We start from the raw sequence: 23532 nt of genomic DNA on the forward strand, positions 1-23532 counted from the left end.
TAATATTAGGGACTTTGCTGCCTATCAGGGTGTTGCCATACAGGTTCGGTGAATATGGTTTTTCTTTATGCATAAGCCCTGAACAGTGTCGCGGGTGTATTCTTTATTGGAATATTATGTGTATTAAATTTCCCTGATGGGAGATGCCATTGTCCTAGGACCCTTCCATATACCCTTATGGTGTTGATGAAATAAAACAAAATTGTACAAATTCTTCAGACTTGTGACTGTCAGGAAGCACGAATGTGAAAAGTTTTTTTTCCCCTCAGCTATCCCAACCTTCAGTGTTTTTTTAGCCCTATCTCCATCATCATCTAAAAGTAGTGGACGTAAAAATAACACCAGAATAACTAAATAATACCACCATACAGTGACTTAATAATAACATTACACAGAAGGACTACATGGCATTAAACAGTAGACAGATAAGAATACAGAATTGATCAGCACAATCAATTTCATAATAAATAATACATCATTTTGAATAATAGATACATTTCATATTTAATTAATTTGCTTAGGACTATTCTCTTTCTCTACACATCTTGCAGAGGGGACTTTTATGGATTATTTTGCACCACACCCATTCCCTGTCCGGCAGCAGGACTGTCCCACAATATGAGGACATAAACCCACAGTATTTGATAGCGAATTTACATGCAAACATTTCAAATGCTGCAGTACGCCCATTAACATACTCCCTTTAGTGCCCCATTATGGACAGTCTGTGCAAAAAGTGGCCACAAGGGAGCGCACCCATAACAACATGTAACCAGTTCTAGCCTTCTGCCCCAGGACATACACTGTGCGGGCCAGTCAAGTTCTTCTACACCAAACTCACCCAACCATGACTTTATGGTCCTTGCTTTGTGCACTGGGGAACAGTCATGCTGGAACAGAAAAAGGGCCTTCCCCTAACTGTTCCCACAAAGTTGGTAGCATACGATTGTCCAAAATGTCTTGGTATGCTGAACACAATGAAGTCAGGCAGGTAAAATTCTCCTCACATTCTCCAAACCCAGACTTGTCCATCAGACTGCCGGATAGAGAACTGTGATTCGTCACTCTGTAGAACATGTTTCCACTGTTCCAGTGACAGCGTGCTTTACACTGCTCCATCCGAAGCTTGGCACTGTGCTTGGTGATGGATGTAAGGCTTGCATGCAGCTGCTTGGCAATGGAAACCCCTACAATGAAGCTACCAGGGCACAGTTTTTGTGTGGATGTTAATCCTAGAGAAGGTTTGGAACTCTGCAGTTATTGAGTCAGGGGAGCGTTGACGACTTTTATTCACTATCACTATGTGCCTCAGCACTCGGCAACCACGCTCTGTGAATTTACGTGGTCTGACACTTTGTATTACAGTACCAAGCTCAAATTCAGTCAGCTCTTCGCAAATGTTTGTACTGACCAATTAGTGGTCACTCACAAAATATTCACTATGACCCACAATAAGCCATCTCTATTCCTAATTGCTTATTCTTCAGAATTGCCACTCATGTTCATGGCCTGTGTCTGGCATGGCAGCTCATCCCAATTCAAGTAAATGAGCTCCATGAGCTTATATTAACTATAATATCAGATACAAGCCCAACAATAGTGCCTTTTCTGGGGAAGAAAAAAAAAAAAAACCTGGTCCAGGATATCAAGAACTATTTTCAGGATTTATGTAAATTAAAAAGGCTATGTACACCATTGAAAGTTTTAAAAAAATAAATAAATCAATGCGTTTTTTAGACTTTCAAATTTATATATTTTTTTTACTTTTTCCTGATACTGCTTCTATGTATCCTGTATACATAGAAGCTGTATCGTTCTTTTTCAGCCAATTCCGTCAGTTCACCTGAACTGACGGAATTGGCTGAGTGGGAACGATGCAGCATCTATGTATACAGGATACATAGAAGTTGTATCGGAAAAAGTAAAACAAAAGTAATATGTCAATGGAAAAATAAAAAGCTATGGTTCTTAGAATATGGAGACTGTAATACCTGGGTGAACGTAACAATTTATGGCATGTGTGTCTCCAGTGGCACAAGCTTGGTGCAACATATTGGGTACCGAAATGGCAGATCTGTGGGAAAATCGCAATTTTCACTTTGCACCATCTACTGCACGTTAATTTTTGGAAAACACCTGAGTTGTTCAAATACACCCCTTGATAAACACCATGAGCGGTGTAGTTTCCAAACGGGGTCAATTGTTTTTTTTCTTTTCATTATTATTTTACCTCAGAGTCCTTGCAACTGTCGGCCAAAACTGTATAAACTACCGAATTCAGCCTTAAATGCACATGGTGCTCTTTCACTCCAGAGCCATGTTGAATGTCCAGGCAAAAGATTAGTGCCACAGGTAGGGTGTTTCTAAAACCAGGAGCTCCAGCAGAATAATGAAAGAGCTGTTTGTTTTTTTACAGTGGCACAAGCTGGACATATCCAACATATTGGGCACTAGAATGGCACATCTTTGGAGAATTTGCCATTTTCACTCTGCAACATGCACAGCACACTAATTTCTGGAAAACACTTGTGGGTTCTAAATGTTCACTACACCCATAGACAAATTCTTTGAGGGATGTAGTTTACAAAATGGAGTCACTTCTTGGGGATTTCCACTGTACTGGTACCTCAGGGCTCTGCAAATGCTTCACTTGAAGACAAAAGAAGAGTGGTGACTATCATTGACTTCTGTTCTACAGTGACCTGATCTCAACCACATCAAATATTTATGGGACACGAAGTGCAAGAAAGCAAAGAATTTTGTAAAATTTAGTTATTCTTTGCATTGTGTCAAATAACGCTGGGATAACATGGATCTTCAGGTTGTGCACAAACCTGTGACGTCCATATAAACATGTGTGCACACTGAAAAGGAGAATCTGCTAAATACTATGAAATTCAGAGAGAACTTACCCCTAATTATATGATATGATTAATTATAAAACCCTTACACATCTGCCAATATTTTAGTTGCATCTGTCGAAGCTATACAACAATGCCATATTTGTATACAAGTTACAGAGATATAATAGCAAAGACCTAAGGCATTTTAATTATAAGGCTCTGTTAACACTGGCATCACAGTTTTACAGGATCAATGACGGATATGGGTATTTTACAAAATAGAATACCGCAGAACACTATTCTATTCTGACTGTCAATTAGCAACGGAAACTTGATGAAAAAAAAACCGCAAGTGTGAAAAGAGCCTAATCTTGTCATCACCCTTCCTGATGTTCGCATATGCTGCATTCGTTTATATGGTTTTTACAGAGGGGAAAGAAATATTGGAGAGGAGTCCTTTAAATGTGTTTTGCATACCTCTTGCATAATCTGGGCAGATTGCTAATTACATAGGATTTATTTTCATTTTGTGCATATTTTCTGTTCTAGTGACATTATTATGCTATGAATTGCATGTCTCAATTCTTGGTGTGCATTTTGTACATAGTATTTCACACGAAGAACAACCTAAGGGCTTCTTGTTGCACTGCTGACCCACAGTGGTCACAGTCAATTCCCTAGTTCACTAATCTCTACAACAGCCATTCTTGTCTTCTGTAGGTGAGGTGTGCTCAGATTTGGTTATGTATTAGTTTGACCACATATACAGATGCTGTTCAACTGCAGTCTGTATTCACAAGCACGAAAAACGACCTTATCCGAACTGCACATAACCGGGAACCTTTGTGCTTTTTCCAGATATTTAATTTGGCCTCTGTAAATGCCATCATGATGTGTTTTAATGCAAATTGAAAGAAAGAAAAGTCAGAGGTTCTCATGAGTAGATTTATTATTTGAACTACTTTTATGTGGGTCTTTTACAATTGGGAAAAACTATGCCCAAGTCCTCATTGCACACGTTTTTACTGTCCGCAAATATGGATCCGACGGCTACGGATAAACATCCGTAGCCTTCCTCAATAGACTTTTATGGGCGAGTCCGTGCTGCAATTGCGGACAAGAATAGGATCACGGTTCTTACCGGTTTGTTTGTGGATCCTCTGTGTCGTCTGGGAGATGGTGCTTGTAACCCAGGGCAACGCTTGGCACAGCAGGTTTAGCGGCAGTCAGATGAATAGACCAGAAGTCAGGACAGGCAGCAGACGTCGTTACGGGTATGGATATCAATAGGTCAAGGCAGGCGGCAGGCAAGGATAGTACAAGTTCAGGCAGAGGTCACAACAGGAAATCCAGACAAAGGCAGAAGGCAAGGTAACAGGGAAAACTGGGTACAGGGAAGCTCACAGGGATAACTTGGTTGAACAAGCAAAGATCAGAGGGAGGCGGGACCTTAAATAGGAAGCCTTAGGATTTTGACACACGCCGGCCCTATAAGAAGGGAAGAGTCAGCGCGCGCCCCCTCTAGTGGTTGCATTCGCACATAGGGGATGATGGCCGTGGAGGGAGGTGAGAGATGCAGTTACCTGATGACGCCTAGAGCCTGCAGAGCGTCCAGATTGGGTGAGTGGAGCTTGGGACGAGAATGAGGGAATGGAGGGTGTAGGAACCGGAGCAGAGGCCATGGAAGCAGCAGGTAACGGCACGACAGCCGTTACAAATAGGACATGTTCTATATTTTGCGGATCATTTCTATGGCACTGACACATCCGTAAATATATGGAAAGGTGTCTGTGGCGAATAGAAATAAATGGGTCCGCAATTTCTTCCGTACTTACTGCTCCGTAATTACGGATGAGAACTACGGTTGTGTGCATTAGGTAGATCTTAGGTAGGAAATGTCGGAAAGCTTATGGAAAAACATTTTCTCTTTGGGACTACAATTTGCATTGGACAAGGTCTGAGCAGCTCAGATATTATTAACTGGCTCTACGGTCTAATATTGGCAGCAATAAAATGTAGGTGTGCCTAGTCAGGGAGCTTCCAGAAGTTTCTGTTGAGAGGCAGGAGTAAAGAGTCAGAGTGGGACTGGTGGTCTTTTGTGAGAAAAAGGAAAGTAAAGCAGGTTTATATAGTAGTAAGCAGTGTGAAAAAGCGACACTCACCCATTTAGTAGTAATTTGTATTTTATTGTGGCATCCAGCAAGATCTTAAAAGCATTCATATCTGCTATGTCCTCCCTTGAACGCATTTAAGATCTTGCTGGATGCCCCAATAAGAGAAAAATTACTACTACATGAGTGAATGCCGCTTTTTCACACTCCTTACTACTTTATGTACAAGATTTTTGCTGCTGAACACCACCCAAGGTATTATAAGAACTCCTGATCTAAACTGCTGCACATCCGTCTCCTACCATAGAAACTGGCTAGTGGTGCCAACATCTCCTCACCGTTAAATGTTAAAGCTGGTTTATAGTAACATATGATTAAAAAGACAAAATATTGTGAAGAGAATGAAAACGGTCAAGAAAATGGGAAATCTACTTTTTATATCTGCAGTAAAGTTGTTAAGCTTTCCATATGCCTTATGTGAAAAAAATTAGAGGATTCGTATTTACACGACATTCTTTATCTTTAACCCCTTCCCGCACCTTGACGTTAATGCACGTCAATGTGTGCAGTAACTTCGTGCACCTTGACGTGCAATAACGTCAGTGCTTTGACAGTTAACCGCCGCGCGGCGCTACAGCGGCGGTTAACTGTGCAGGATGTCAGCCCTGCTCTCCCCGTTGCCGATCAGCGGCCTGTCGCCTCTGAAATCGGCAATTAACCCCTTCGATGCGGTGGTCGATTGCGATCACCACATTGAAGAGGTTTACAGCGGATGTATTTGCGGGGGCTGGCGATCCTTCTCACGGCAACCAGAGGCCAGACAATGACCTCCGGGTTGCCATGTACAGAAGCCTCGGGGGATCAGCCTCCGGCCGGTCCTCCGATGCTTCCTGTCAGTGTGACAGTTACGTCACAATGACAGTTAGAACACATTACACTACGTGTGTAGTGTAATGTGTTCCAGCAGCGATCAGAGCTGCAAGTCTAAGTGTCCCCTAGTGGGACAAGTAAAAAAAGTAAAAAAAAGATAATAAAAATGTTTTTAAAAAGTGTAAAAATAAAAGTTAGAAGTGACAAACAAAGAATGCTTTTTTTCCTATAATAAGTCTTTTATTATAGGAAAAAAATTAACACGTTAAAAAAAAGTACACATATTTGGTATCACCGCGTTCGTAACGACCCCAACTATAAAACTGTAATATTATTTTTCCCGCACGGTGAACACCGTGAAAAAAAATGAACGAAAAACAGTGCCCGAATCACCATTTTTTGGTTACCAACCCTCCCAAAATATACAATAAAAAGTGATCAAAAAGTCGCATGTACGCCAAAATTGTACCAATACAAACTACAACCCGTCCCGCAAAAAACAAGCCCTTACACAGCGTTCTTGACTGAAAAATAAAAAAAAAGTTATCGCTCTCAGAATATGGTGACACAAAAAATAATTAATTTTATAAATAAATGATTTTATTGCACAAACGCTGCAAAACAAAAAAATTATATACATATGGTATCGCCGTAATCGTACCGACCCGCAGAATAAAATATAATGGTAATTTATAGCCCAGGGTGAACGCCATAAAAAAAAGAATAAAAAAACATTGTCAGAATTGATGGTTTTTGTTCACCTTGCTTGCCAAATAATGGAATAAAACGTGATCAAAAAAATTTCTGGTACCCCAAAATGGTACCAATGAAAACTACAGATTGTCCCGCAAAGAATAAACCCTCACACAGCTCCGGTGGAGAAAAAATAAAACAGTTCTGGCTCTCAGAATATGGCGATGCAAAATGTGCAGAGTGTTCCAAAAGCGGATAAGATTGGGCGCGATTTATCAGTGCGACACCGGCCACATATCTGCGGATTATTTATTTACCCCATTATTATACCCTGATGTACCCCGCACAGATAACATATGCCCCCACATTATAAACTGAAACACCAGTAAAACCCCAAACAGAACTACTACCAAGCTACATCTGCGTCCCAAAAGCCAAATGGCGCTCCCTCCCTTCTGAGCCCTGCAGCGTGCCTAAACACCAGTTTACGTCCATAGATATGGCATCGCCATACCCGGGAGAACCCGGTTAATATTTTATGAGGTATTTGTCTTCAGTGGCACAAACTGGGCATAACATGTAGTGCACAAAAATGGCATATGAGTGGAAAATTTTTATTTTCACTCTGCACCATCCGCTGCACATTAACCCCAGCGCGCACCACGACATAGCATGTCGTAGTGTGGGGGGTGATGTATGGAGCGTCTCACGTGAAAAATAAAGCATTTAAAACGGCAAAATCACTGTTTTTTGGTCACCTTGGCTCTACCTAAAAATGTAATAAAAAGTGCTCAAAAAGATGTACCAAAAAATGGTACCAATAAAAACGACCGCTCGTCCCTCAATAAATAAGTCCTCATACAGCTCTATTGACTGAAAAATAAAAAAAGTTGTGGCTCTTGGAACGCGGGGAGGAAAAAACTAAAAAGGAAAAGAAAAAAAAATGGATCAGTCCAGAAAGGGTTAATTACTTTCTAACGAAAAAACATTTATGACCACACGTGGGGTATTGCCGTACTCGGGAGAAATTGCTTTACAAATGTTGGGGTGCTTTTACCCCCTTTATCCTTTGTGAAATTGAAAAAATGCAACATTTTAGTGGAAGAAATGTTGATATTCATTTTCACGGCCTAATTCTAATAAATCCTGCAAAAGACTTGTGGGGTCTAAATGCCCACTATATCCCTAGATAGATTCTTTAAGTGGTGTAATTTCCACTTTTGGGGGGTTTACACTGTTTTGGCCTCTCAGGGGCTTTGCAAATGCAACATGGCACCCAAAAACCATTTCAGCTAAATTTGAGCTCCAAAAGACAAATAGCGCTCCTTCCCTTCTAAGCCCTGCTGTGGGTCCAAACAGCAGTTTATTACCACATATGGCGTATTTCCGTAATCGGGAGAAATTGTTTTACAAATGTTGGGGTGCTTTTTCTCCTTTATTCCTTGTAAAAATTAAAAATGGCTACCTTTTTTCAGAAAAAAAAGTAGATTTTTACCTTTACAGAATAATTCCAATGAATTCAGCAAAACAACTGTGGGGTCAAAATGCTAACTTTACCCCTAGAAAAATTCCTTGATGAGTGAGTGTAGTTTCCAAAATGGTGTCACTTTCCGGGGGTTTCCACTATTTTGTTCCCTCCAGTGCATTTCAAACGCGACACGGCACTGAAAACTATTCCAGCAAAATCAGAATTTCAAAATCCAAATGGTGCTCCTTCCCTTCTGAGTCCTGCTGTGGGTCCAAACAGCAGTTTATTACCACATATGGGGTATTGCTATAATCGGGAGAAATTGCTTTACATATGTTGGGGTGTTTTTTCTCGTTTATTCCTTGAAAAAATGTCTACGTTTTTTCAGAAAAAAAAGTAGATTTTCATCTTCACATACGAGTTCAAATAAATTTAGCAAAAAACTGTTGGTTCAAAATGCTAACTATACCCCTAGATAAATTCCCTGAGGGGTGTAGTTTCCAAAATGAGGTCACTTTTGGGGGGTCTTTATTGTTTTGGCCCCACAAGACCTCTTCAAACCCGACATGGTACCTAAAATATAAAACAAAGGAGGCCCCAAAATCCACTAGGTGCTCCTTTGCTTCCGAGGCCTGTATTTCAGTAAATTAGCGCACTAGGGCCACATGTGGGATATTTCTAAAAACTGCAGAATATGGGCAATAAATAATAAGTTACATTTCTCGGGTAAAACCTTCAGTGGTACAGAAAAAAAATGTATTACAAATGAATTTTGTAAAAAAAAAAAAGAAATTTGTAACTTTCACCTCTACTTTGCTTTAATTCCTGTGAAACGCCTAAAGGGTTAAAAAACACTTTCTGAATGCTTTTTTGAATACTTTGAGGGGTGCAGTTTTCAAAATGGGGTGATTTATGGGGATTTTCTAATATATAAGGCCCTCAAAGCCACTTCAGAACTGAACTGGTCCTTGTAAAAATCGCCTTTTGAAATTTTCTTGAAAACATGAGAAATCGCTGCTAGAGTTCTAAGTCTTGTAACGTCCTAGAAAATAAAAGAATGTTCAAAAAACGATGCCAAACTAAAAGTAGACATATGGGAAATGTTAACTAGTGACTATTTTGTGTGGTATTACTAGCTGTTTTACAAGCAGTTACATTTAAATTTAGAAAAATGCAAATGTTTGCAAATTTTCTTCAAATCTTGGTGTTTTTTTACAAATAAATATTGAATTTATCGACCAAATTTTTGCCCTAACATAAAGTACAATATGTCACGAGAAAACAATCTCAGAATTACTCGGATAGGCAAAAGCATTCCGGAGTTATTACCACATAAAAGGACACGTCAGATTTGAAAAATCGGCTTCGTCCTGAAGGCCAAAACAGGCTCAGTCCTGAAGGGGTTAAAGAGGCTCTGTCACCAGATTTTGCAACCCCTATCTGCTATTGCAGCAGATAGGCGCTGCAATGTAGATTACAGTAACGTTTTTATTTTTAAAAAACGAGCATTTTTGGCCAAGTTATGGCCATTTTTGTATTTATGCAAATGAGGCTTGCAAAATTACAACTGGGCGTGTTGAAAAGTAAAAGTACAACTGGGAGTGTATTATGTGCGTACATCGGGGCGTTTTTACTACTTTTACTCGCTGGGCGTTCTGATGAGAAGTATCATCCACTTCTCTTCAGAACGCCCAGCTTCTGGCAGTGCAGATCTGTGACGTCATATAAATATATTAAGGCACATACAAAAAATATATGGTGAAATCCTGTTCCAAGTAAAACCCCCTCAAAAAACAAGGGGGCACTCCCTCCGTCTGGAGGAAAAAAAAGAAGATTCACTCTCCAAAAGGCAACAAGCCTTCTTTACTGTGAGAACTGCGAATCTGTGGAATAGCCTACCACAGGACCTGGCCACAGCAGGAACAGTAGATGGCTTTAAAAAAGGCTTAGATAATTTCCTAGAACGAAAAATTATCAAGTTTTGTTTCATCTCTTTCCTTTTTCCCATCCCTTGGTCGAACTTGATGGACATATGTATTTTTTTCAACCGTACTATGTAACCCCTATACAGGGATCTAGTCTTCAATGCGTTGAAGCTGCTTGTCATGAGCACAGGGTATGTGGACCCACTAGGCCGCTTCGGCGTAGCAGAGAGGCAGCTGGCCTAGCCACAGTCTGTACAAAAGTCTATAGCAGTTCGTAACACACGGGTACCTGAACTAGTCCAGACAGTGGCTGTGGGTTCAGCACGGATGGAGGTAGGTGCAGCAGTTGCACCAGATGTGGCGGACAGTACAAGACGTGGCAGACAACACTGGACGTGGCAGAAGACAGCAGGTGAGGTAGGACACGACTCCAAACTCTAAGAGGCTCAGAAATGAGAACACAGCACGGGATACAGGATACGGGTAACAGGGCACAGGTAACCACTAGAACGGGAAAACACTAAGGGACCATTTGCAAGACAGACTTGAGATACACTAACAACGCTCAGGCAAGGATCAGAAGGAGAGGGCCCTTCTTATAGTCCAGGAATCACGTGTAGTTGATTATTGTTTCACACACACTCACACACGCTGGCCCTTTAAGACCGGGCACGAGCATGCGCGCACACCCTATGGGACACAGCGGACCGGAGCGGAAGTGAGCGCTGGCGTCTCCTAGGAAGGAGATGCGAGCAAGCACTAACTGATCTATGGCTGCGGGTGGCGATGGTTGCTATGGCTGCCTGGGGGCATAATGAAGGCCCCTAGGCCCACCATCTTTGTGCACCTACTAGCCCTGCCTCCGGCAGGACTTAATAGATGCCTGTCAGAATCACGATATACTGGAATACATTAGTATTGCAGTATATCGTGCAAGCGATCGGATAATAATAAAATATATATATATATATATATATATATATATATATATATATCTCAAAAGTAAAAAAAAAAAAAACACCTTTTCCCCCTAGAGCTTAGTAAAAAAATAAAATAAATAAACATAAATTGGTATCGCCGCGTCCGTAAAAGTCTGAACTATTACAATATATCATTATTTAACCCGCACAGTGAACGACGTAAAAAAAAATAATAATTTATTAAAAATTGTAAACGCCAGAATCTATTTTTTGGTCACCTAATCTCCCACAAAAAATGAAATAAAAAGTGATCAAACCGTCACATGTACACCAAAATTTTATTATTAAAAACTAAAGCTTATCATGCAAAAAATAAGCCCTCATACCACTTAATCGACGGAAAAATAAAAAAGTTATGGCTCTCAGAATTTGGCAACACAAAATAAATTTTCTTTTCTACACTTTGGTTTTTACTTGTAAAAGTAGTCAAATATAGAAAAAACTATGTATATATATATATATATATATATATATATATATATATATATATATATATATATATATTTTTGGTATCGCCGTAATCGTATTGACCCACAGAATAAAGTTAACATGTCGTTTTAATTGCACAGTGAATTCCGTAAAAACGGCGCACAAAAAAACATGGAGGAATCGCTGTTTTAATTTTCTACGCCACAAATAATTTTTTCCTGTTTCCTAGTACATTATATGGCTAAATAAATGGTGCTACAAAAAACTACAACTCGTCCCACAAAAATCAAGCCCTCATAGTACTAAATAGACGGAAAAATAAAGACGTTATGGCTTTCGGAAGGTGGGGAGGAAAAAACGAAAATGAAAATCTGAAAAAGGGCTGCAGCGGGAAGAGGTTATAAAATACATTGCAAAAAAAAAAAAAAAAAAAGCGTCATGTCAATTCTTTGGCAGATAAAACGTGGACTGTGTGGGAGCGGCGCATGCGCTGTTCTCACACAGACGGCGTACAGCATAGTGGATGGAACGGGCCCCGTTCGCATTCACTATGGGACTGTATGTGCCGTATTCCATGTCTGTATGTGTTGTTAATCGACACAAAGAGATGGAAAAAGACAAGAAAAAGTGAAAAAATAAAAAAAAGTAAAACACAAAACACACAAATAAATAAAAAATGTTTTAATAAAACACTAAAAGCAAAATTGATCTAAAAAAAAATTTTTTCGTGACACTGGTCCTTTAAAAAAAAAAAATTTAAAAAAAAGAATTTTTTTTTAAAATATAATATATCATTTATATAAAAAATTTAAAAAAAAAGTTACAAAAAAAATGTGTTCGTTAGTGGTAGCAAGAGTTTATTAGTATGGCCAAAAGTCTTTTCAGCCGAGGAAGCATATGAAATGCTGTGTTCCGACATGGACAGCGCGAGTGAAGATGAAGAGCAGTTCGTGCTTCCATCTTCCTCTGAATCCAGTGACTGAGTCTGCACCCCCCAGTCGGCGCAGAAGAGCCGTAGGTCCTGCTCTGCAGGAGCTGACCTGGGAAGCTGCGGGCAACTATGCCCCCCAGGTGCCTGAGTTTACAGCCCCCTCAGGCATTCAAATTGAAATTACCATTGATTATTTAAAACTTTTTTTTTCAGATTCCCTTTTAGAATTAATTGTCCAGCAGACCAACATTTATGCAGAACAGTTTATCGCCCAGAACCCCGACTCTTATTATGGGAGAAGCCAAATTTGGACCCCCACAAACCCAGTGGAATTGCGGAAGTTTTGGGGCATTTTTTAAAGTTTTGGTCTCATAAAAAAGCCCGGTATTAGAGACTATTGGTCCCCTGATATTTTATAGAACACCCCCATTTACCGCACAGTAATGACAAGGAAGCGATTCAAAGCCATCCTAAAGTTCCTGCATTACAATGGTAATAGCCAGTGCCCACCCCCACAGGACCCACATTTTGATAGACTATATAAAATAAGACCATTAATTGCCCACTACTCTCAAAATTTTTCCCAATTTTATACCCCCCAACAAAATATTTCGGTGGATGAATCCCTAGTCAGCTTCAAGGGTAGACTGCACTTCAGGCAGTATCTACCCAATAAAAGAGCCCGGTACGGCATAAAGCTCTACAAGCTGTGCGAAAGTGCCACCGGTTACACGTACTCTTTTAGGGTCTATGAGGGAAAAGACTCCCAAATAGATCCCCCAGAATGCCCCCCTTCCTAGGAATTAGTGGAAAGATTGTATAGGATCTTGTCCATCCTTTGCTCGGCAAAGAATATCATTTATATCTGGACAACTTCTACAACAGCGTCCCATTGCTAAAAGTTCTCTCGTCCAGATCCACCTTGGAATACGGAACAATCCGCAGAAATCAGAAGGGCCTCCCCAAAAATTTGCTGGGTCAGATCCTAAAATTAGGAGAGAGCAGAGCTGTCTGCAGCGACGATCTGCTCCTCCTGAAGTATAAGGATAAAAAGGACGTCCTTAAGCTGACCAGCATACACGACAGCAGAGGCAGCCTTGTCCCTGTACGCGGATCCACCACCCAAGTTCCCAAACCATTCTGCGTACAGGAGTACAACAAATGTATGGGTGGAGTTGACCTGTCCGACCAGGTTATAAAACCATACAGCGCCACGCGCAAGTCCAAGGTATGGTATAAAAAGCGGTCTGTGCATCTTACACAGATGGCTTTATACAACGCCTTTGTCCTCTGCAGATATGTCAGCAGTGGGGATACGTTCCTGCAATTTCAGGAAAAGGTCATAAAGTCCCTGATATTTGGTGACCAGGAAGGGGAGGGCAGTTCATCCGGCTCTTCCGTCAGCAGTATAATTCCCGGCCAGCATTTCCCCACAGAAATCCCCCCAACTGAAAAAAAACAGAAGCCCCCAAAAAAATGCCATGTGTGCGCCAAGCGAGGCATTCGTAAGGACACCACATACCAATGTGAGACGTGTCCCACAAATCCCGACCTGTGCATGAAACAATGCTTCAAAATCTATCACACCTCCTTAGATTTTTAATTCATTTATTCTGCATTCACCTTTTCTGTCTCCCATATTGGCCATGAATAATTATTCATTTTTTTACTGACCAGCCCCATTTAAAATTTGATTTAAAATTTGTAAAAAAAACCACCTAAAACAAAACTAAAAACTCTCACTATACCAAGGACCCGAGGGAGTGTCTGTCTCATCCAGGTTGCAAATCTGGGTGAGAGGAATAAATCCAGATAAGATTGGTTGTCTCAGCAAATCTTTTTTTGCTGAGGCCTTTGATTTATTTTTTGGGCTGGATTTTATGGAATGGTGGGTAGGTTGGTAGTGGGACCTGCCATTCCCTCTCCCTCCATAGCGGGTTTTCCAGTTTGCCCTTCTTAGTTACTAAAATTAAAGTATTTCTTATTATACCCCTAGATGAATACCTAGAGGGTTGTCACTTCACAAATTAAAAATTCTCACTATACCTCTAGATGAATACCTTGAAAGGTGTTACATTACAATCTAAATCTTCTCACTATACCACTAGATGAATTCTTTGAGGGGTTTAGTTTCCTAAATGGGGTCACTTTTCTGGGTTTCTAATGTTTTGACACCCCAGAGCCTCTGTTTTCATGACACAGGGCAGTAAATGCCATCGTACTAGGCCTCAGATGTTGCATCGTGCTCTTTACCTTCTGAGCCCCGCCACGTGCTCAAACATCAGTTTATCTCCACAAATGGGGTATTGCCGTATTCAGGAGAAATTGCGTAACAAACTGTGGGTGCTTTTTCTCCTTTAACCCCTTGTGAAAATTATGAATTTGGGGCTAAAGCAGCATTTTCTTTGAAAAAAAATCTAAATTTTATTATTTTACTGCCCAGTGTATGAAACACCTATGGGGTCAAACTGCTCACTATACCACTTGAAAAATTCCTTGAGGGGTGTAGTTTCCCAAATGGAGTCACTTTTGGGGGGTTTCCACTGCACGGACACCTTTACAAATGCGACATGGTGCAGAGAAATCAATCCAGCACTCCAAAAGCTAAATGGCGTGCCTTCCCTTCAGAGTCCTTCTGCTTGCCAAAACAGTAGTTTATGACCACATGTTGGGCATTTCCGTACTCTGGAGAAGTTGCTTTACAAATGTTGGGGTGCTCTTCCTCATTTATTTGTTATTTATTTAAATCTTGAGGTAAAGCTACATCTTATTGGAAAATAATGTAATTTTTCATTTTCACTGCCCAATTCTAATGAAATCTATGAAACACCTGTGGGGTCAAAATGCTCACTACACCTCTTGATGAATTCCTTAAGGGGTGTAGTTTTCTAAATGGAGTCACTTTTGGGGGGTTTCCACTGTTCTGGTACCTTAGGAGCTTTACAAATGCGACATGGTGCAGAGAAATGAATCCAGCAAAATTAGCGCTCCAAAAGCTGAATGGCGTGCCATCCCTTCCGAGTCCTGCCGCCAGGAGGCTATAATAAGCACATAAACAGTGCTATCCGGTGCTCATATAAGAAAAACAACGTTTTCAATGAATCCCTGATGAAGTATCACGCTGGTGGTGATACGGAAACGCGTAGGATCATTTGACTTTTGTGGCAAGGGTGTAGCAAGGAATTATAAAACAAATAGGGAAAGGTGGTCTGTGGGTGTAATATACCTAACACCTCTCCTTTCGCTTACCACTTGCTTTTGCCTGTTATTTGGACCTAGTGGCTGGTAGAGCCATATTTTAAAGAAACAAAAATTAAACTTTCTTTTAATCGTTATTAGTTTCCCAAATGGAGTCACTTTTGTGGGGTTTCCTTTGTTTCGGCACCACATGACCTCTTCTAACCTGACATGGTGCCGGAAATATAATTTAAGAAAAGGAAGGCGCAAAAATCCTCTAGGTACTCCTTTGCTTCTGAGGCTGGTGTTTCACTCCAGTAGCGCACTAGGGCCATATGTGGGATATTTCTAAAAACTTAAGAATCAGGGCAATAAATATTCAGTTGTGTTTCTCTGGTAAAAAAAAAACTTCAGTATTACATGAAACATGGATTAAAATGGAATTTCTGCAAAAAAAAAAAATGAAATTTGCAAATTTCCCTTCCACTTTGCTTTAAATTCCTGTGAAACGCATAAAGGGTTAAGAAACTTTCTAAATGACGTTTTGAATACTTTAAGTGGTGCAGTTTTTAAAATGGGGTGATTTGTGGCCCTCAAAGTCACTTCAGAACTGAACTTGTCCCTAAAAAAAATAGGCTTTTGAAATTTTCTTGAAAATTTGAGAAATTGCTGTTAAACTTATAAGCCTTGTAACGTCCTAAAAAAATAAAAGGATGTTCAAAAAACGATGCCAAACTAAAGTAGACATATGGGAAATGTTAGCTAGTAACTATTTTGTGTGGTATAACTATCTGTCTTAGGGTATGTGCACACACACTAATTACGTCCGTAATTGACGGACGTATTTCGGCCGCAAGTACCGGACCGAACACAGTGCAGGGAGCCGGGCTCCTAGCATCATACTTATGTACGACGCTAGGAGTCCCTGCCTCACCGTGGAACTACTGTCCCGTACTGAAAACATGATTACACTACGGGACAATTGTCCTGCAGCGAGGCAGGGACTCCTAGCATCGTACATAAGTATGATGCTAGGAGCCCGGCTCCCTGCAGTGTGTTCGGTCCGGGACTTGCGGCCGAAATACGTCCGTCAATTACGGACGTAATTAGTGTGTGTGCACATACCCTTACAAGCAGATACATTTGAATTTAGAAAATGCTAATTTTTTTGCAAATTTTCTCTAAATTTTGGTGTTGTTCACACAAAAACATGGAATATATCGACCAAATTTTTTCACTAACTTAAAGTACAATATGTCACGAGAAAACAAAATCTCAGAATCGCTTGGATAGGTAAAAGCATTCCAGAGTTATTACCACATAAAGTGACACGTCAGATTTAAAAAATGAGGCTGTGTCATAAGGTCCAAAAGTGACTGCGTCCTTAAGGGGTTAAGTGATACTTTCCAAGGGTCATAGAAAAATGGTGCAGGGTTTTATTAAAATGGCGTTTAGCCTTTATGCCACTTTTTTTTAAATGCAATTGCACTAAGAAATGAACGCAAGTGCATTAATAAATATGCCCCATTCTTGATCTGAAATGGGAGATAAATTGTTTTAAACAATTACAGGTGTGAATTACTTTCTATAAATAAATCTCTGACTACTGTCTGCTTTAGGCTTCGTTCACATCTGAATCAGGGCCCCGTTCCGGCGTTTTGTCAGAGCTTCCCGTCAGATTGGTACCCTGACTGAAACAAACGAAAACCAAAAGGTTTCCGTTTGCATCACCATTGATTTCAATGGTGACGGATCCGATGCCAATGGTTTCAGTTTGTCTCAGTTGTGCAGGGGTTCCGTCATTTTGATGGAATGAATAGCGTAGCTGACTAACGGAACTTCAGAACGGGACCCTGATGCAGATGTGAGCGAAGCCCAAGCTGCATGTCAGATACACATTAGGTCCAAATGTGGTGCTCATTCTGCAATTGACATGGTGGATAAACCATAAATATTTATAAAGTGCAGTGCAGTAGACTGGATGTTACAATATTCTCACAACCAAAACACACATAAAAAAACAAACAAACAAAAAAGAACAAACAAATAGGTTTCAGATTGTAGAAAAACAGGTTCCATTTCAGCAAGGTACCCAAGTGAAGCTCCAGTTTAGATTAAAAAAAGGTCTTGGGTCTCTGCTAAAAACAAATACAAAATTTTTAACATTACTAACATAAAATTTAACATGAAAAATTACCATGAAAATAAAACCTACGAAGAACTTCTCAAACAGATGTTAGATATATTACCACTTTATTTTCATTGTGGCATTGAGTATTTAAATGAATCCCATCATGCTCCACATACCTATAAGTACAACTACTGTACATGATGGACATTTGTAGTAAACATCAGCTATCAGAATACATTTCTCTCATAGTTTCTTTACTACAAGTAGCTGTGATCATAGCAGGATGCACTATTACACTGCTGATTCTATTTGTTCACACACAACCTTACTTACCTACTGCACCAGCCAGCTAGGTCTGTAATGCAAATATTCATTTGACGGTAATATAACGTTAGAACACAGAGAAAATATAGAATGAAAGTATATCAATACATAAATATAAACAGGAGAGTATATCTGAGCTGTTTGTGTATATTATTCAGACACCAGGGATCCTTGTGGAAACATGACTCCACGTTTGTGACATGTCTTCTACATGTGCCATGTGTCCTTATCCTGCAAGGGGGAGGGGGGGGGATAGTCATCACACATACCATGCCCCACATGAAGTTAGAACCCTTTCTGGAAACACGCTAACACACAGGAACAAGTATTGGTATAACGGTAACAGCTCCAAGCAGCAGAGTCTATGGAGAAACTCTCCATGGTGCTGAAACTGCGATACAGGACAGGGGCGTCTAACCAGAGGATTTGGACAACCTTCTGGGTAACACTTGCAGGGTGTAGCAAAAACGCAGGTTCGGAAAACAATACCAGATTATGTTTGTTATAGCAGAGCCGAGTTTATCATTACAGCAGTAACGTATTACAATGACACAATAATTAGTTACATGACAAATTAGTTCTGAAACATCTTTAACGCTGGCTCAGTGTCTTCTGATAGATAGATGGATAGATATGAGAGAGATAGATAATGTATATAGATAGATATATAACCTACTGTAGATAGAGTATATAGATACCTACTGTAGATAGAGAGAGATAGATTAGATAGATAGATAGATAGATAGATAGATAGATAGATAGATAGATAGATAGATAGATAGATAGATAGATAGATAGATAGATAGATAGATAGATAGGACGTCCCACTAATAACATGAAACAACTGAAAGTAGTAACCTTAGACGATTCTCTTCTGCAAGTAACTGACTATTTGGCTGTTGTGCACATTCTAAACTCCCAACACGTTTATGTGGTAGCGGAGATTTGTAGGATGGGTAGAATGGGATGAACAGGTGCTTCTCTAGCAGGATAAATGGGTAGCCTTATTGTTAAATAGACACTTTGATATGACAAGCGATGTTGGTAAAGCTGCAGGCGATCACTCCTCACCCTTCATCCACACTTCTATGGTTGATGCAATGTCATACATCTTCCATGTGCACTAGAGTACGTTATTGAAGATTAAACAAAGGACAAGAGGGAAGTGTGGATAGCAGCGTGACGGTAATAGACGATCTGCATTCATTATTTATGTGGATTGAAGGTCATTTACGCTGTACAAGTATTTTCCAGTATCTCACCGTCCCTATACAGCCAGTATAAACATCTACAACATCCAGTACAACAACTCAGGTAGATGAAAGCTGACGATGTACCATCTATGCCATGGAACTACGCCCCTTCTAGAAAGATTCCCTGAAAGTAAAGCTGACATGGTACGATCAGACCAGCAGCATGCTCCCCTTCTGCCATCCTCCTATACACAACTACCAATCCTATTGCTTTTGCTACACTAGTGGGACTGGCGAGATCAAGCACACATTTAGGTCACGATAAACATAAGATGAAAGCGTCAACAAGATCACATACATGGCCATCGCGGCTTCTCTTATATTAATGTGAGCGCTGCTCGCTGATCAATCCCTGCAGCAGGAGGAGCAGCCTACCAGTTCACTGTGACCTTGCTAAGTCCTTGGCAGTCGGAGTAATCTCGGAATACAACAGAAAACATAACGCATGCCCCTCCTGATATAAAGCTGTATACATAGGTAATTATCTAGCCAGAGCTAATAGGATGCACTGCCCCGCCCCCTGCTGCTCATCCTGGGTGTGACCAGCGCTCGCCAACAGGATCAGCTCCTGCTGGAGGCTGAGGAGAGCGCAGAGCGCCAGTATCCCGGGCAGGTGTAGTAGAGAGCGCACAGAGCCGGCTGCACGGGCTGCTAACCGGAGGCTCTCTTTATCATCAGACATCTACCAGCTGCTCCACCTCTTTCACTCTCCCCAAGACCCACTCCCCTTTTTATTTATTATTTTAGACCAGCGACCTCCCCACCCTATTTTTCTCCCCCTCCCCATTTTTCCGGGACCTAGAGGATGCAGCAGATCTCTGCAATTAAAAGAACAGGGAGATCGCAGTAATAAGGGAATATCCATAATAAAAAGCGGGGCAGTGTGCCACTCGTTGTTACGCCTTATTACTCATCCATTTCTTTGTTTGCTTCCTTAGTTTAGAATATCAGCAGTGAACATACACAGAGCGGCTTTCTTCCAGTACTGAGCGTTTTTTTTTTTTTTTTTAATTATACTTTATTTTCATATAGTTGAATCTGCTTTGTAGATGTTAAGAAGCCATTGCATTGGATGGGTCTAATGTAGAGTAGCATCTTCCCTGCAGTCAAAATAGAAAGAAAATCCAACCTTTAGACCAGAGCTGCTGCATTTACATCCATTTGGGGAGGCAGAATTCTTTTAAAGGCTGACAGCTAAAGGTAAGTTTCTGAATTTCTGACAATCAGCCAGAGATATATAAAGTGCTGTTTATAGCAAGTTGCTGCCTCTATTATTGAATGGTATCTTATACATTGAAGTTAGGGAATAGTCAGAAGCTAGCTCCTTTGATGATCTATAGCTGATAGGAGTTAGTGTAAAGTGTAGTTTAATCGGTCATCGGCTAGTTAGTTCTGATGTGATTATACTTGCATATTAATTCCATTTTCATTCTTACCCTGCCTAAGAATATAGTCCCTGGCAGTGGGAAAATGCTTACTCAGAATATTTCCAGCAAAGGCGCTGTCCATTTGATGTACTGTATTATTGAGCAGCAGTAAAGCACTGCTCCTGCACTGGTGTCAGCTTGTCGAGCATCACCTACAAGAACTTGATGGACATATGTCTCTTTTCAACCGTATAGTGTAACTAAACGATCCTGATTATAGTATTGCTCCGTATACTAAGAACTAATTCTATATATATATATATATATACACACAAATATAAAAGCGGATCGGCTCTAATGTACCTCCAGAAACTATAACGTGCAACCTTGAAGATCGTGATCACAACTTTTTTTTTTTTACTTCACCACGTTATTGACTTTGCATGCAATTTCCTAAATGCCAGAAGGTAAATGTTTAAAAGGATGTAAACAATTTCATGATCAAGATTTCCAGGTCTATATGAAGGGTTATGTGACGACTTTGGGGAAATGAAGTGGTCAGCTGATCACTTTCCGAGCATAGACAATCGGGCTGTAAAGTTTTAGGCTATGTTCACACGGAGTATTTTGGGAGAGGAATGTCTTTCGTCCGGTTTTCTATACCTGCGCTAGTTTAGCACAACAACTTAGCAGCAATTGGCGCTGGGTGTAATTGCTCTAACAACGTATAGGATATTGTATAGTCCGCACCTGTGCACATGCTGAGGACGCTACAGGGACTAGGGGCAGGAAAGTCAGCTAATATCTCCGCGTCAATAGAAAGGCCGAGGTTACTGGAACAATGGAGAAAACACCAAGTAAATGTGGGATTTGCGTAAACACTGAATAACCAACCTATTGTACAACTGATGTGTGGGGGAAAAAAAGTCTGTTGCTGCCGGTAAGCGGCCATTTCACCACACGTGTCCACCTAGCTCGGAGCTCGCCGCCCCGTAGCCTGCTCTGCAGCCAGCAATCAAATCCACCTGCGCTCTCACATGTTGTTTCAGGTCCTTCCTCTAATTTTCCAGGGTGAACGTTCCACTGGCTCCGCCTCCGTGACGTCACGGCTGAAAGCTATATCTTGCCCTCGCGGGCGGCGGCTGCTCGCTAGCGGCTGGTACTGTTGCGCGGGGTGCGTAGAGTGTGGCTTCTCTCCGGCGGTGGTCTCCTGACAAGCTGGGTTTCGGTGGAGCGAAGTTTTTCGTCTGGTGTGCGCTCCCAACACGCCCGGATGCTAAGCGACACGGTCTCCCTGAACAACTTAAGACATGTGAGTGTGGAAGAAAGGGCGGGAATTACGGTACAACGCGAACCTTTTATATGACCGTTGCAGCTTCTGGTCTATGTACCATTGGTAGTGCCCACAGCGGTATTTTTTTTTTTTTTCTCCTTATGACGCTGCTATTGCTTTCTTTAATTTGCATCTATACGCAAAGAAGGCTGCTCACGCGCTATTAGAATGACGGGGAGGTAGCGTTACCTCAGACTCGTCGCGTGCGTTCTCGCCCATGCCTGATACTGTAAGACTGCTAAGATAGTGACCTTATCGTGTGGTAAAAAAATGACATGAGAAAAGCCACATGTAGCGCCATGTGTGAGCCCTGTCATGATTGAGGGGCCTGGTTTATATTCGGATACTTAGTAAACTAGCTCTTAATAAATGTACCTTTACATGCAGCGGCCAGGAAGGTGTCCGTATCATAATGCTTGAACTCTCTTGTGCAGTGGCTGCAATTTATTTATGTTGTAACAAAAAATAGTAAGCTTTCATGAAGATAAAATGTCTTGCCCTGCGAATATAGCAGCCGAATAGAATGTATGTTCCGGTGTACAGCAGGTATTCCTACTGAAGAGACAAATGCCAGTGACGCATAATCTGTATTCTGGATCAATGGCTCATGCCTGTTGAGTACTCTTGGCTCTCTGAACCACGTTTTTAGACCTATATTAAAATAAGTAACTTTCTGTTTTCTTGTACGAACTCGTAGTTGCAGGTTTTTTTCTTAAAACATATTAAGGTTTTTAATTTTCCCTTTGGGCTGAGTTTCTCTTGACACGCAGGATCCATCTAATAACGATGATATCTAGGTTGATGAACTAAGTGCCTGTTCACATGGTTTTTTCTTTCCGTCGGAGGTATATGTCGGGAGGTGTCTCGACGAATCCTACTGCATAAGCTTACAGTGGGGTAAGTTGCCTGAACTCCCAGCACATTGCTGCTTTAAGCTCTGAGCCTGGGGAAGCCCCTGGCGTCACTCTACATATACGGAGAAAATATTGCCTGGACAAGAACGCCTAAAAAAAGCGTTCTTTTCCAGGTGATATTTTCTACTTTGAGTGATGTGAACGCAAAAATTATGCTTCTTTATCTACTTCTACATATATGGACGGTGATGTGAGGGGCTTTCAACTATGGAGTCCCCGGCCAGAGCATCGCAAGCGTTCTGGCTGGGGACTCCTGTCTTGTGAAAGCCCTTGATGTCATTGTCCAATAATGGACATTGACGGTAGGAGCTTAAAAAACCCGAAATCCACGGTCATAGCTTTGCCGACGCTCCTGGTGGAGCCCCTCACGTTACTGTCAATATATGGACAGTGACGTCAGGGGCTCTAAACTACGTAGTCCCCGGCCAGGGCATCGGAAGCACTCTGGCTGGAGATTCCAGGACTGGAGGAGACCCTGACGTTACTGTCCAGGGGCTTCTCCAGCCCCGGAGTCCCTAGCCAGTGCACTACCAATTCTCTGGCCAGGGACTCCATAGTTAAAAGCCACAGATACCAGTGTCCATACGTGGACAGTGACATCAGGGGCTTGCCCATCGCTGTAATCCCCGGACAGAGCGTTACCTGATGCTTTTCCTGGGGATTCCGGCCCTGGGAAAGCTCCCTGAGGTATGTGTAACCCCTTGGTGACCACCAATACACCTTTTCACGGCGGTCACTAAGGGGCCTTAGACTAGGCCGTCGTCGCCGCCTTTTAATGGCAGC

General features: G+C 41.2%; 1 protein-coding gene across 14 annotated transcripts in view; it reads left to right on the plus strand.

Moving 5' to 3' along the window:
• The first annotated feature begins 19410 nt into the window (after positions 1-19410).
• The window catches only part of ELAVL2 (ELAV like RNA binding protein 2), a 193455-nt gene continuing 189333 nt past the window's right edge, over positions 19411-23532 (plus strand). For 7 of the 14 annotated variants that reach the window (XM_075826264.1, XM_075826347.1, XM_075826294.1 and 4 more), the window contains exon 1: positions 19693-20335. Coding sequence is in view for 2 of the 14 variants with exons in the window: in XM_075826312.1 (XP_075682427.1) it covers positions 21776-21814 (39 nt within the window). In the remaining 12 variants the exon portion in view is untranslated. Of the gene's footprint in view, positions 19613-19692; positions 20336-21625; positions 21815-23532 lie in introns of those variants that run through there. The other 7 variants (XM_075826331.1, XM_075826363.1, XM_075826338.1 and 4 more) reach the window with 3 other exon arrangements.

Source organism: Rhinoderma darwinii, chromosome 1, assembly GCF_050947455.1.
Source record: "Rhinoderma darwinii isolate aRhiDar2 chromosome 1, aRhiDar2.hap1, whole genome shotgun sequence".
Classification (NCBI taxonomy): domain Eukaryota; kingdom Metazoa; phylum Chordata; class Amphibia; order Anura; family Rhinodermatidae; genus Rhinoderma; species Rhinoderma darwinii.